General features: G+C 41.2%; 1 protein-coding gene across 2 annotated transcripts in view; it reads right to left on the bottom strand.

The window, feature by feature from the left end:
- Positions 1–14,540, bottom strand: part of TAFA3 (TAFA chemokine like family member 3) — a 558,411-nt gene that overhangs the window by 316,825 nt on the left and 227,046 nt on the right. For both annotated transcript variants that reach the window (XM_040337473.1, XM_040337474.1), the window contains exon 2: positions 5,848–5,963. In XM_040337473.1, coding sequence (XP_040193407.1) covers positions 5,848–5,962 — 115 coding nt within the window. In that variant the 5' untranslated portion in view covers position 5,963. The remainder of the gene's footprint in view (positions 1–5,847; positions 5,964–14,540) is intronic.

Here is a 14,540-nt window from a genome sequence, read left to right as displayed (position 1 = left end):
CGTGTTCTAACTGTAGGGGGATGGGAGTGGCTAGAGGAGAAGACAGATGGTTGTTCGTAGCTAGTAGGAACACACAATCTGTCCTCTCCTCACAGAACAGGGATTTGTGTTTTTACACGGCTCTCGTGCTCGCGATCGCACATGGCCGGCGGTTACCGCACATAGGTTCCCCCTGCAGTGCAGTGGGCATGCGCACCTGCTATCACTGCTTAAAGGACCGACGTACAGCTTAGATGGCTCGTGCGAACGTGCCGACCTGCCACAATATATTGACAGATTGGTGGCAAGCGGTTAAATAACATAGTTGGGGGATATCTTAAAACTGCAAATGAAGGTAATGAATAGTATTGAATAGTCCCTACCTTTTTTGGCTTTGGGTTTAATACCACTTCAAAATTCAAACTGGACTCTTTTGCAGGCATGAAGTCTCGGTGGCCAGGAAAGGAAGAGCAGTGTTCCCTCCCTTATTATAAAGAGTGCTTTTAGATTTATATAAGACCGTCCAAAAAAACATACTTTGGGGACCGGATGTGTGGAAGAGGCCCTTGTCTCTTCAGAATTGTAATAAGGTGACTTGCAAGGGGAGGCTAAACTGCATGTCCTTTGCAAGGTACCCACCCAATGTGAAAATAATGTAACTTTATATGCTTCAGGAAGGGGGGAGCACATACTTGCTACCTGCCTTTTCATGCCCATCCTACCTGAATAAGTGTCTGGTTTGAATTTTAGAACAAAACACCACATTGCTTTTTTTTCTCAGTTTCATGGTAAAGCCTAACTCCAAGTTTTAATTAATATTAAATATTTTGTTTGGACCAAGCTGCCCCAAACAAACTATTTCCTTCACTAACATATGTGATCACTGGGAGTGCTGTATAAACTGTATGTAGCATCAGTTGCTGTGTTCCGGCAGAAGGATGGGAACTCCTGTCTTATTCCAGGAACAAAATTGAGCAGGGTTGTGTACTGTTCAGCCAATAACAGGAGAATTTGTATTTTATGAATGAATACAAGGCTTCCTCTGATTGGCTGATGTGGAAATCGTGATATCTTCCTGCCTCTCTACCTCTCTACCTCAGCCAACCAGAGAAAGCCTTGTATCCAAAAAATACAAAGCTTCCTGTAAATGGAAGAGCAGCACTCAGCCCGACTCAGTTTTGTTCCAGGAGAGGATAAGAAAGTTCCTATTCTGCTGATGGAACACAGAGCTGTATATTGTATGTAGCTAATGCTAATGCTAATTTATACAGCTCTTACAGCGGGTGCATCTATTTAGCCCAAACTAATTATTTACAGTTAAGTGAAACCTTTAGTAAGGCTTTAAATGTGTACTGCTTCTTTAAAAAAAAGAGGGGGGCAGTGTATACACCTTTCAAAGTAAATATTCACATTGCTAGGGAAACACACTCTACTTTAGCAAATCAACCCCATTGACTGCACTTTCTACGTACATGATATTTGAAAGATACAATTTTTGAGTAGCCTTGTTAGTACTAGTACTAATAGCATCACATTTCTCCTCAATGCCTCTGAGGTCTGGTAAGAATACAAAGAAATTGTGCAGCAAATCTAGGGAAGGGGGATTGCTGACTTCACACATGAAAAGTAGGCCAAGAAAACCAAGTTGAGAGATCAACATTGTGTAAATGGCAGAGTTAGGTTCTCCACACCACCATATAACACAAAAAATATTTTTTTACACGTTTCAATTGCTTTACAAAGCAGAGAAAACAATTCACATTGCAGTTTAAGTCATTTTTCATGCTATGTCTGCTATAAATTGTTCAGTTCAAATAAATTAGAACACTGAAATATAGCAGTGAGACATATTTATGCTCTGCTCAATCTACCAAAAATATTTCCTGACTGGATTCACATTTCATCAAACTACACTAGCATCTTACAGTTAGCAGGCTAAGCAATGTTGACAGACTATAATAGGTAAAACAGGTTTCTTATAGGACAGTACTACTATAAATAAATGCTCTTCATTTTTAGACTGATTTATTAGTTATTAGTTAATCATTTAAGGGGAACCTGTCATTAAAGAAATAATGTACACATGTTATGTTAATGTATGATATGCACATGCTGGTTCCATTACAAAGGTTGCTTCCAGTTCTGCTATAAACTACATATTAAACTTTTATTGAGCTTTAGGACTTTTCTTTAGTTCCTTTTGTTCCAATAACAACTACTTTGTCACGAATGTCACATCCAGTGGCGTCAGTAGGTGGGTGAGGGGGGTGCAGACCACACCCGGGTGACACCCGCCAGAGGGGTGACACCCGTGGTTAGCGGTACCACTAAAACCGCCTGCTGCCATGACTAGCTGTGCCTCGCACCGCGGCTGTGTCTCTCAGCCAAGCGGACCGAAGCTGTCTCCTACTGTACTGCTGGGGGTCTGCACTGAGGGGGTGTCTGTACTGCTGGGGGTCTGCACTGGGGTGGGGGTGTCTGTGCTTCTGGGGAGTCTGCACTGGGGTGGGGGGTGTCTGTACTGATGGGGGGTCTGCACTAAGGTGGGGTCTGCACTGAGTGGGGGTGTCTGTACAGCTGGGGGGTCTGCACTGAAGTGGGGGTGTCTGTACTGATAGAGAGGTCTCAACTGAGGTGGGGGGTGTCTGTACTGATGGGGGGTCTGCACTGAGGTAGGGTGTCTGTACTGAGGGGGTCTGTACTTAGTGAGGTGGTCTGTACTGAAGGAGGTGGATCTATACTGCGGGAGGGGGGTTTGTACTTGGTGGATGGGTGTCTGTACTGAGGGAGGACTATATTTGGTATAGTTTTCTTACCCGGTGACACCAACCCTAGTGTGTGCCACTAGTCACATCTACCCCAACGCAGGTGGTAAGACACTATAGCTGGCTACTGTGCGCTTCACCTATAGCAGCCCCCTTTCCCTTAAGGCAAGTAGGCCTACCAGGATTTGTTTGCCCCAGGACTTAAACACAATGTTATAGTGTCTGGCCAGCACACCTGGGCAGACTCAAACAGAGCAAACAACAGATTACTTGCAGTATAAGACAGCGTGGTTCAAAGACAGTTTAGGTAAATGCAGGCTGAGTTCAGGGGATAATCCAGTATCCGCTACAGGTAAAAGGGCAGGCAAAGTTCAGGGGATAGTCCAGTCCATCCGGGTCAAACACAGGGGATTCAACAACAAACAAGGCAAACTAACAGGGGGCTTGAGCTAGAACAATGCAGGTAAGTCTGTCTTTATTACAAGCAAGGCATAGAGTGTTAAGTTTGCTTATATCAGGTGACTGACCAGATCAATCAGTCAACAGGTGAACACAGACAGGGAGGAAAAGCAACAGCCAACACCCGGGTGCTGGAATGAGGAACAGGGGCACTAAGTGATTTTGACAGAATTAGGAAATGGTGTTAAAAATTCTTGCCCAATGACAGACCAGTGGATCTCCAGCTACAAGTCTCAGGCGCCTCCACTAGCTGGAATGTAAGTCAGCTAGGCAGGTTGTAGTGTATTATATGATAAGAGAAAGAATGGCGCCTCTAGGTTAGAACTGTAAAAAAAGGAGATACAGGTTCATTATCCACTTACATGGAAGTTAAGGAAGTAAGGCACAAGTCCATCGACACATTCACTGCAGATCTGTGTTCTGAACAGCTGTGGGGGAGAAATCCTAGCCAGCAGGATCCCTGAGACCACGGGAATGAAATCGAGGCTTGGATCAGGCTGATGGTGTGGGCTGGAACGCGGTTCCGGGTGTGATGAGGTCACTAGTGGGGTGCAACAGCGCTTTGGAGCATGCACACTGGTAGATGGGACTCAGGGCATGCTCCATTGTCAAGCTCTTTGTAGTGTATTATATTGCCATGTAGTTCCATAGCCACTACATTTCCTCTGAGACACAGGTTCTTAGCCAATGAAAGGAGCATTTGGATTACTACTTTTGTTGTTAGAGAAACTTCATTGTTACAATATAGAGTTTAAGCTGATATTAAATACAATTTTCATTTAACAAGCAATTAATAGGTAAACACTGGATTTCTACAACATAGACTGTAGGGGAAGGCACCAGATCTGAGGGGAAAGTGGGGGCACATAGCCACCAGCACATAATGTTTTTAAAAGTCCTATGTTTTTAAAAGGTTCCAGACTGAAGCTTTTGTTCATTGTTGGTGACTCTTTGCAGCTTATTAATTTTTGCAGTGTATACAGTTCATATGTTCTGGGTGAACTGTCATTGTCTCTATTTATCCTCGCCCCTAGCATATTCTGTGTGGCTTTGGCAACTGATCCTATTTGTGTGTTATTAAGGCTAGCCCACTAGGGTTGGAGGGAGGCAGCACAAGATAACTTGCCTAGGGATGCAGGAAGTATAAATTTGTCCGTGGTCCATGAAATAGAGGAACTTACTCCCATGAGAGGTACAATATCAATACAGTCAAGAAACACTGCCCTTTGGCAAAAGATAGAAAGTGTCTTAGTTAAAACTAATAGGATATCATCATTAAACCACAATCAACTCTCAACAGAGAAGTGAAAACAGTTGAAAAACATTTGTTGGGCACATTTCCAAGTCTTTTTCAAAATACATTTTGTTACAGCTTTTAACATACAATATCTTCATTGCAGGGGAACATTGCTATAATCAAAACATTTCTCAAATTTATTTCCATTTGCACAAAACAAGAAACCACAGCTACATGATAATACAATTATCACATCATGACTAGTAATATCAAGCACGGTAACTATCAATGATATACTCAGTAAAATTTCCTTAGCTCCTGGATTTTGTTTTTTTGTTGGTAGCGAACACTGAATATCAGAAATAAAACAGTAACTGTTTTCCATCATGTTCCATCCTATACATACTATAGGAAACACTTGAAAATGAATATCACTTAGCAACACTGAATCGTACATACCATTTGTTAAAGACAAAAAAAAACTACCCATGTAATGACCATTCACACACCACCCCCTACACCCCACCCCCCCCCCCCATTCCCCAGCACTGGAAGCATTAAATGCTTGTTATGTCTAGGGGTAGAGGAAAACGCTGGAAAACCTTATTCTTCACTCCACCAGGCTACCTCCATCTGTGTGACTGGTCCCCCAAAGACTCTTCCATAAGACACTCACTCCTGCCCTCAGTCTAAGGCATCCGAGAGAAGATGTTATTGCCCAAAGCCTACCGGAGTAAGGTATAAGGTAATTGCTACACCATATTCCTTTACTTAGCAAACATTTAGCCCTTGCAGTGCAGGGGGGGAGGGCATTGCAAGGGCGATTTTTGTATAATTCCTGGTGTTCAGCTTTAATGTAAAATATGCATTATTGGTATGTTTTCCATGAAATCCTCAAAGCAGACCTTGCAGTAAAATGCAAGGTTTGCTCACATTGCCTGGGCCCCCTCTCCCTTTACAAAGCAGGGTTAGTAGGTGTATATTAAAAAAAAGATTACATTTACTTTACTACTGTCTTCTTCATGACTGGGTGTGATATCACTGTTCTTCTGGGACGATTCCTGGGAAATTCAGGGCAAGTGAAATCTCACGAGAAGACACTCTAGTTCTGTGCAAAAGTGTTTACTTGTGAGATTTCGACTGCTCTGTATTCTTAGGGATCTAGCAGAAAGGGGTGTGATGTTATCCTTCTTTGGGTACCACGTTTTGTATACAAGGAGTGAGGTAAAAATAACCTTGTCTTTTTTCTTTAAAGGTACATTTTTATACCTATTAATAGTATTTGGTAAGATAAGTGTACCTTGCACTGTCCACGTTAAGTTGCTGAAAAAGGTCAATTAGGCCTTTTGATTGGCAGTCGGTAAGTAGCATTATATGACTCAGCATTAATCTGGTAAAAAGGCCTACCTGAATGAATTCTGTGATGTGTTGATGCTGATGCTATCCTTCCCCATAGGGTTAAAAGGCAAAGCGTGAGAACCAGTACCCATCTGATAAAGCTTTGTATCTCTCTTTTACCCATTCTGTAAAGCAAAAAACAAAGACATATTAGTTTAACACAAAATATCATCCAAATCATTCTTAATCACACATATGTTACCTATAAAAAAAATGACTATAGTGATATTTTAACTCTGAGGCCCCGTACACACGAGGAGACATGTCCGCTGAAACTGGTTCGCAGACCAGTTTCCGCGGACATGTCCGACCGTGTGTACGGCCTAGCGGACAGGTTTCCAGCAGACAAAAGTTTCTAAGCATGCTTAGAAACTTGTCCGCTGGAAACATGTCCTTCGGACATGTCCTATGGTTAGTACGCCTAATCGGACATGTCCACTGGTTATTACGTCTAACCAGCGGACCGAAATCCCATGCATGCGTCGAATTGATTCAACGCATGCGTGGAAGCATTGAACTTCCTGGTTTGCGCACGTCGCCGCGTCACCGTCACCGCCACGTCACCGCGTTCTCTGTCCGCGGGGATTTTGGTCTGATGGTGTGTACACACATCAGACCAAAATATCCCAGGAGACATGTCCGATGAAAACGGTCCGCGGATCGATTTCATCAGACATGTCTCCTCGTGTGTACAGGGCCTGAGTCATAAAAACAACAATTTATAGATAATAACAACAAACATTTATTTTTATTACAATCATTTAAAAAGTAACTACTACTACAGATGACCAAAACAATTAACATAATATGAAATTCAACTTGGATCAGCCTGACTTGTAACTGTTGGATATTCTCAAATACAATTTTCTAACATTTCTAAATAAGAAAAAGTAATACTAATAATAATAAAAAGTGCGTAAACATTATAGATAACCAAAATGATTTACTCTATATGAGATTCAACTCGGATCACTCTGATTTGCAACTGTTGGATAATCTCAAATAACAGTTTTTTACATTTCTAATTTAAAAATAAAATCACATACGCCCCTCCCTCTTCCCTCCTCCCGTCAAAGATATCAACCTAACATTTTCTTATATTTCTGAAGTATTGGATATGAAGCACAGAGTTGTATAATGTTACACATCCACCAATTATTTTAATGTTGTGATCCCAGGCTGAAATTTTAATTTTTATTCAATTACTGATTCATTATGCTTTGTATAAGAGTCATAATTATCAGCCCACATATAGTTGCATGTTAATTACTGCAAATAAATTACTATTTTATTGTCATCTAAAGCATTGTGTATTGTTCGAAAATATTTATGGCTGCACTCCCCTGGTCTATGGACTACTGCAAAGTAAAAGGACTATACACTTGTGCAGTAGTCCATAGCAACTAGTCAGATTTCAGTTTGCTGCAGTCAAATAAAAATAGAATTATATGCTTGCTGCAGTTTACTGTTTTTATGATATTGTCTTGTGGATGGATTTCCCATCATTTTCTGTTTCAATGACAATATTCACCAGGACAAATAGAGTGAGGGAATCTATCTAATGGGGACACAGACAGCAATCAAAACTTGACAGAGGTCCTAGAACTCCCCAACTCAACAAAAACAAAACAAAATGTTTTGGCTATGCAGCTGAAAATTTCCTATCAAATACTTACCGTCTAATAACTTTCCTGATGGACTTCATGGCAACGTACATTTGGATAGCCCCGCTCTTGCTCTTATCCCATAGGACTCCCCTCTCATACATTTTCAGGCTAAGCCAGAGGCTGTGTTCCAAATCTAGCCTACTCATGACACTGGGAGGGAACTCCTACTGCCATTGAGTTCATCACAAAGAAAATTACGGTACACATTTGAAAGGAAAATTTCCATTTCCTGACAGACTCAGCATATGTTTGGGAACTAACTACTGTAGCAAAAAAAAAAAAAACAAGAGTGAAATTACGGAAAAAAAAGTAGGGTTTCAGTCAACCAACAGAAACCTTATGGAGAGAAATTAAAAAGTAATGTATAAGATGGTTAGCTGCACCCCGCATTGAGCCAGAACAGCCTTAATGGAAGACATGTTATCCCCCTACAAATATTCCTGGCACCCTTTCACAAGGACCCCACAAAGTCTACACTCCTGGTTGCATGTGTTGTCACTGCTTCTGTAGGAACCAAGCCATAAGCTCTATGGGCCATATTCTGAGTAAATATCCGCCAGCTTCGCTTAGGGCACTTACACTCCGCTGTCCCAACTTACTGGAGCAGGTGTTGTATTCCCCAACCACTTGCTCCATAAGTTGGGACAGCGGAGTGTAAGTGTCCCGGCGTAGCCTGGCGGATCTCCAAGGGGGCGGCTTCTATTCAAATGAAGCGCGCCCCCGATACAAAAGAACTGGGCATGCGCCGGGCTGCAAAAAGCCCAGTGCGCATGCTCCAGTTCTCGGCGGAAAACGTCAATGACGCCGACGTGTGCGTCATTGACGTAAAGTCGTATTCAAGAACGACTTACGTAAACGACGTATCCGACGAAAAAACACGACGGAGACCCGACGACATCCGTAACATGGCCTACGCGAGACTTGCGGAAACTTACCCCTCATATAGCAGGGGTAAGTTTCCGCTTACGCAAACGACGTTAGCGACGGTTACGCGACGCGAACTCGTTCGTGAATCGGCGTAGAAGGATCATTTGCATACGCAAATGACTCCTTCACTTAAATGCCATCTAGCGGCGGCCGGCGTCATTGCATTTAAGATCCGCCAGTGTAAGTGACTTACAGATGGCGGATCTTAAGTGTATCTATGCAAAACTGATTCTGAGAATCAGGAGCATAAATACACGGGTCAAAAAAGGGAGTTACGATGGAGTATCCTGAGTTACTCCATCATAACTTTACTCAGAATATGGCCCTATATGCCTATTGGCTAGACCCATCCAGTGATAATTCTGGATGATATCTCTGTCCTGTTGGTTCTGCTAGAGAGAGTGACAAATATGTCCTAAAACTCTGAGCAAATCTGTAGATTGTGAGCATGCTCAAAGTATTCCAGTATCCATGGCATGGAAATAGTTATCCTTAGTGGTCCTGCATATGGAAAAAACATATATTTTGTTCTCATAGGATTCCGGAGCCACCTCAGATGGCAATGCAGTATGGACTGCAGAGATCTACCCTCTAAGAAAGCAGTGCAAATTTAACAAGCATTATTTAAATCCTTTTGTAGGATGTATAGATATTAGCTTAGAGAAAAATAACCAAGCCTGATCAGTCTCTTCCTCCCAGGATGAGAAATTGTAAGAGATGAACAAGAATGGGCACAGCTATTTCAATATACCCACTAGTTAATAATTATTATATGTGTGTCTCTCTCTGCCAATGCTAGGTGATCCCAGTGCGTGCTAGCTTGAACCACTGCTGCATGAGCAAGCCATCCACTTTCCTACGTACCCCATTTTTCTGGCTCTGCTGACTCTGCCAGACAGACACTCTCAATCCTTCTAATTGTTTTTATCCTATGATCGTTTTCTTGTCACTGTTCATGGAGACACTGTAAGTAATGTAGCCTTTCCCATTCTGGGTCCTGAATGATGCCATGTGTACAAAAATGTACATATATATATATATATATATATATATATATATATATACATGTTTCATCTTTTAGACCACATGCACAACAATTGCTAAACTTTCCCTGAGGAAGGGGTTTAAGCACTCTGAAACGTGTTGGATTGGTTTAAGCATAGGTGTAAATGATAGTACAAATGACCTCTGTTAATATTGGGGTATATTATACTCTCCATTTTACAATATATTTTTTTGATATGTACATATATTTTAATATTGCACAAAAATCTTTTTGATACTGATTAAATATTTTATGTTTTAAATACTGAATACAAATGTACACTTTTTGAGCCTAAAAAGTCCAATTTCTAGTAGGGGGATATTTTGTTTTTCTCCTATCAGAAGAGGAGCAACCAGGTGCCCATAAGATATGTATGGGTGGCACAATCTGAAAATGACCAGTAAACAACCTCTCCCCCAGCTCTTTGCTGACTTCTTGGTTAAGGAATCTCTTTCTCTCTTCAATTATTTCTGGACTCCAAGAAGGGAACTGCAGGAGCAAACCTCTTTGGAGTTAGGCACTGACTCTTGACCTTCACTGCAGTCTTATTTCATTTGGCAGACATTTACTAGACATATGCATTTTGTTTCGTTCCAAATTTATATTTGGAAACTGGGGTGTATACAGAGTTTAAACAAATCCGAAATAACAAAATTTAAATAAAGGAACAGAATCCAAAAATATAGAAAATAATAGAATAAAAAAGATATAGAATAAAATAAAAAGAATATAACCATCTTCTGAAATTCGAATTTCAATAGAATAAATTTGAATTCAAATACATAAGAGAAGAACAGAATAGCAAAGAATAGAATAGAAAAAAATAGAATAGGATAGACTATGATGGAATAGATAATAATATAATTAAAGAGGAAGTAAACCCCCCCTCCCCCCAAAAAAAACGGGGAAAATTAACCTGCAAGAGAAAGGCATAATGAGCTAGTATGCATAGCATGTCCTCCTGGGACCCAGATCCCAGAGGAAGGATTTCAGCTGCTGTTTCTGTAATAGGCATACTTAATAGTCACCCACTAATAGCAGGGCTCCCAGCCAATGCAATCACCCACTGATGGAAGGGCCCACTCTGTATTCATCGACCTTTCACATATGTGTGCCATAACACCACCCTGCTGATAGCTGGGGACTCAGTGACCATGCTGGAAGAGTTCTGGATACCACAGGATGCTCCCGACATCTGCACAGCTGTCCCGCACGAGACCTGGCCAAGATACTTCCAGAAGCCATGAAAATGTATATAAAATTGGAGAGAGAGGAGGACAAAAAAAGGAATGTGGCCTCTGGCTCAGCCTGAAAATGTATGGGAGTGGGGTCCTATGGGGTAGGATCAAGGGTGGGGCTACCCAAAAGTATGCTGCCATGGAGTCTGTACAAACTTTAAGAAAGTTTGTAAAGATAATCAAGGTATGTATTCTAATTCTAACTCTAACTGTATGTGTAGTCTTGTACACATAAAGACAGCATACTTGTTTTCAACTTGACTGACAACTAGCCCATCAGACACTTTCATTACAAGTAACATCCACTTGCTGTCAAAAAACAACAATATCAAGAAATTAACATCTACAACAAAGAGAGTAATCCCAGCCCTGCCGACCTGTGCAGTCATTAAGCTGTAAGTAACTCGCTATCTTTTCCCCGTCCCTGCACAATATCAATAATTGTCGCTTCCTCATTCTGCTGGACTGAACTTTGCCGAAAGGACTTATTAGTAGAAGCCACTGGGAAACAAAGTTCCTTCTAATGTGCTGGTTTCTTATTAAGACAACACACCCGGGAGTGTGACAAAATCTTCTTGTAACATGCTGGGTAACTTTTAAAGAAATTGTCATGTTGGGAATTGCCCAACAAACGTCAAATGTGAAAGTAGTCATCTTTTGCAGGAGAACAGTTAGTTGCTTTTCTCAAGTAAACATACATGTGTGTATATATATATATATATATATATAGATATAGATATAGATATAGATATCGATATATATATAAATGGGTAGATTCACATAGAATGGCCTAAAATTAGGACGGCCTAGCCTAGTCTTTTTAGGCTACACCGCCGTACATTTTTTGGGCTATTAGTGATTCTCAAACCACTTACCTTCAAATTTTCGGCGGCGTAGCCTAAAACGAGCGGGCGTAAGCGCGCCTAATTCAAATGACTGGGAGGGGGGCGAGTATTATGGAAATGAGGCTTGACCTCACGTTTTTGACGTTTTTAGACACTGCGCATGTGCCGGGCGACTACATTTCCCAGTGCGCATTGCGGCTAAGTAGGCCGTACGGGCCTATTGATTACGACGCGGACGTAAACGACATAACTCCCGATTCGTGGACGACTTGCGCAAACAACGTAAAAAATTCAAACCTCGCGGCGGGAACGGCGGCCATACTTAACATTGTTATTCCACTTCATAGATGGAATAACTTTAGGCGGCCTATCGCATACGGAAACAACGTAATGCGACGGTGTAGGCCCGGCGTACGCTCGTGAATCGTCGTGAATCGGCGTATCCCCTCATTATCACCTACATAATCTAGGCCGGCCGCAATGGAAGCGCCATCTAGCGGCCAAAAGAAACATTGCAACCTAAGATAGAATGGCGCAAGCCAGCCTATCTTAGATATGTTTAAAGGGTCACTAAAGGAAATTTTTTTTTTAGCTGAATTGACTGTTTACAGGGCATAGAGACATAATAGTTAACTGATTCCTTTTAAAAATGATTAAAAATTGATAAAAAAACAATCATATAATGTGCCTGCAGTGTAGTTTCGTTTTTGGTGTTGTTTGCTGGTTCTCTGATGTACAGAGAGCCACTAGAGGGCAGTCAGCCAATAGAGAGCAGTGATACTTTGTCTAAAACTCCTCAGCACCAATCCAGTTTCGTTTTACACACAGCTCCTTGATTAGTGACCACCGTGAGAAATCTCCCAATACTGTGGTTATCAGGAAACAGGCAACCAGGAAGTGTCCAAAACAGAGAGGATTTACAGCAACATCAAAGCAAAAACGAACAATGAGGACATGAAACCAGGACTGCAGCAAGGTAAAGGAAGCTATTTAGCTAAAAAAAAAAATTCCTTTAGTGTCCCTTTAAGTGTATCTCTGTTTGAGAATACACTTAAACATAGGCCGGCTTAGATTCAGAGTTAGGTCGGCTTATCTGTAGATAAGCCGGCCTAACTCTTTGTGAATCTACCTAATAGTGTGCATCATTTGTCCTTTACATTCACATGCTAGTAATATGTATTATAAGAAAATACATGCTATATATATATACTATATATTATATTATATATTATTATATTATACTGTGTTCCTTGTTATGGAAAACCTACTCAGCTGATAGTACCGCATTTAGGAATATATAGGGCTACAGTACATTTGCTGATTCCATTTTGAAAATGCTAGTAGTCTTAGGCCCTATACACACGAGAGGATCCATCCGCTGGAATTGATCCGCGGACCGGCTCCAGCGGATAGATCCCCTGGTGTGTACAATCCAGCGGATCTGTTTCCGCGGATTTTTATCCCCTGGGATGGATTTCCAGCGGATAAAAATTTGAAGACATGCTTTCAAATCTATCCACTTGAATCCATCCCAACGGATTGATCCGCTGGTCTGTACAGACTCACCGGATCAATCCGTCCGAATCAATCCCCCGCATGCGTCGTAATGATTCGACGCATGCGTGGAATTCCTTATATGACAGAGTCGCGCACGTCGCCGCGTCATCATCGCGGCGACGGGGCGACACGTCATCACGATGGGATTTCGGCGCGGATTTCGATCCGATGGTGAGTACACTCCATCGGATCAAAATCCTCGAAAATCCTCGAAAGGATTTATCCGCGGAAACGGTCCGGTGGACCGTATCCGCGGATAAATCCTCTCGTGTGTATGGGGCCTTACTATTTTATAGGCCACAATTAATTTTAATCTTTCTTTTTTTCTTATACTTTGTGCCATCTCGGTGCTTCTGATCTCCTGCAATCTCTTTATAGCCACTTACTATCTACATGCACTCCAGTGATGACGGCATAGCGGTTTTTTTTTTGTGCCAGGGTTTCAGATGGAGACAACAATGGACCATGACTGAGTAATGTGTGTTGAAATGGCTACTTGTAGTCTCCATCAGAAGTTGGTATGACCGGGTGAGACATGGTAGTACAATTGGAAGACAGGGACAAAATGTCACCCTTCAACAGAGCATGTCTGAATGAGGACCACCATGGCAGGATCACCAAGTATTGTTTTAATGAAAGCTCCAGATTTACAAACATTGGAAATTATTAAAGTTAAATTAATATGTTATATGCGATTTTGGTGATTGGGAATGAGGATAGGGAATTGGAAAAGGGGGGATCCAAAAAGACCAGGGGAAGCATATGTACTACAGGCCAAAGACTAGAGGAGAATAATTTTCAACCCATGACTGCATATCACTGGGTCTAAGCAAGCACATTTGAATGATATTTCTTTTTTACTTGGAGTTTTTGAAATCTTCGCTTGGAAGTTCTAATTGGAGATCTCAGTGAATGATTTCACCCAATTTCTTTCAACAGGGTATGTATTCAAGTGAAAAAAAAAAACTGTGCTAAAAAAAAAAAAAAAAGGAGAAACAACTGTAACACGGATTACAGTATGTTCAATTTGCGAGCTGCGATTATCATGTAAACAATCGGTACAAGAACAAAATAATAAAAAGGAAAAAATCGCGCTACCCCTTAACCAGGTGAAAACGTAAACAAAAAAATCACCAAATTAAGAATGTCAGAAGAACAAAGTTGATAATATGCATATATGTAACTGATGACATATGATATCATATCAATAATGTATCAACATAAAATAAACATTTTAAAAAACATCAGTTGCCATTTAAAGCAATCACGTGCCAATCAATGAACATGTGCCAATATTAATGTGTTACTAAAATTAAAAATGAACATCAAAACCAATATAAATAGGGTTCTATGTTAAAAAAAGAACAGCGATTTGGGGCCAGATTCAGGTACAGCTGGCGTATCTGTGCTGCGGCATAATGTA

The sequence above is a fragment of the Rana temporaria genome, chromosome 2, assembly GCF_905171775.1.
Source record: "Rana temporaria chromosome 2, aRanTem1.1, whole genome shotgun sequence".
Classification (NCBI taxonomy): domain Eukaryota; kingdom Metazoa; phylum Chordata; class Amphibia; order Anura; family Ranidae; genus Rana; species Rana temporaria.
The sequence above is the reverse complement of the archived record's forward strand: the minus strand, read 5'-3'. Positions and strand labels throughout refer to the sequence as shown.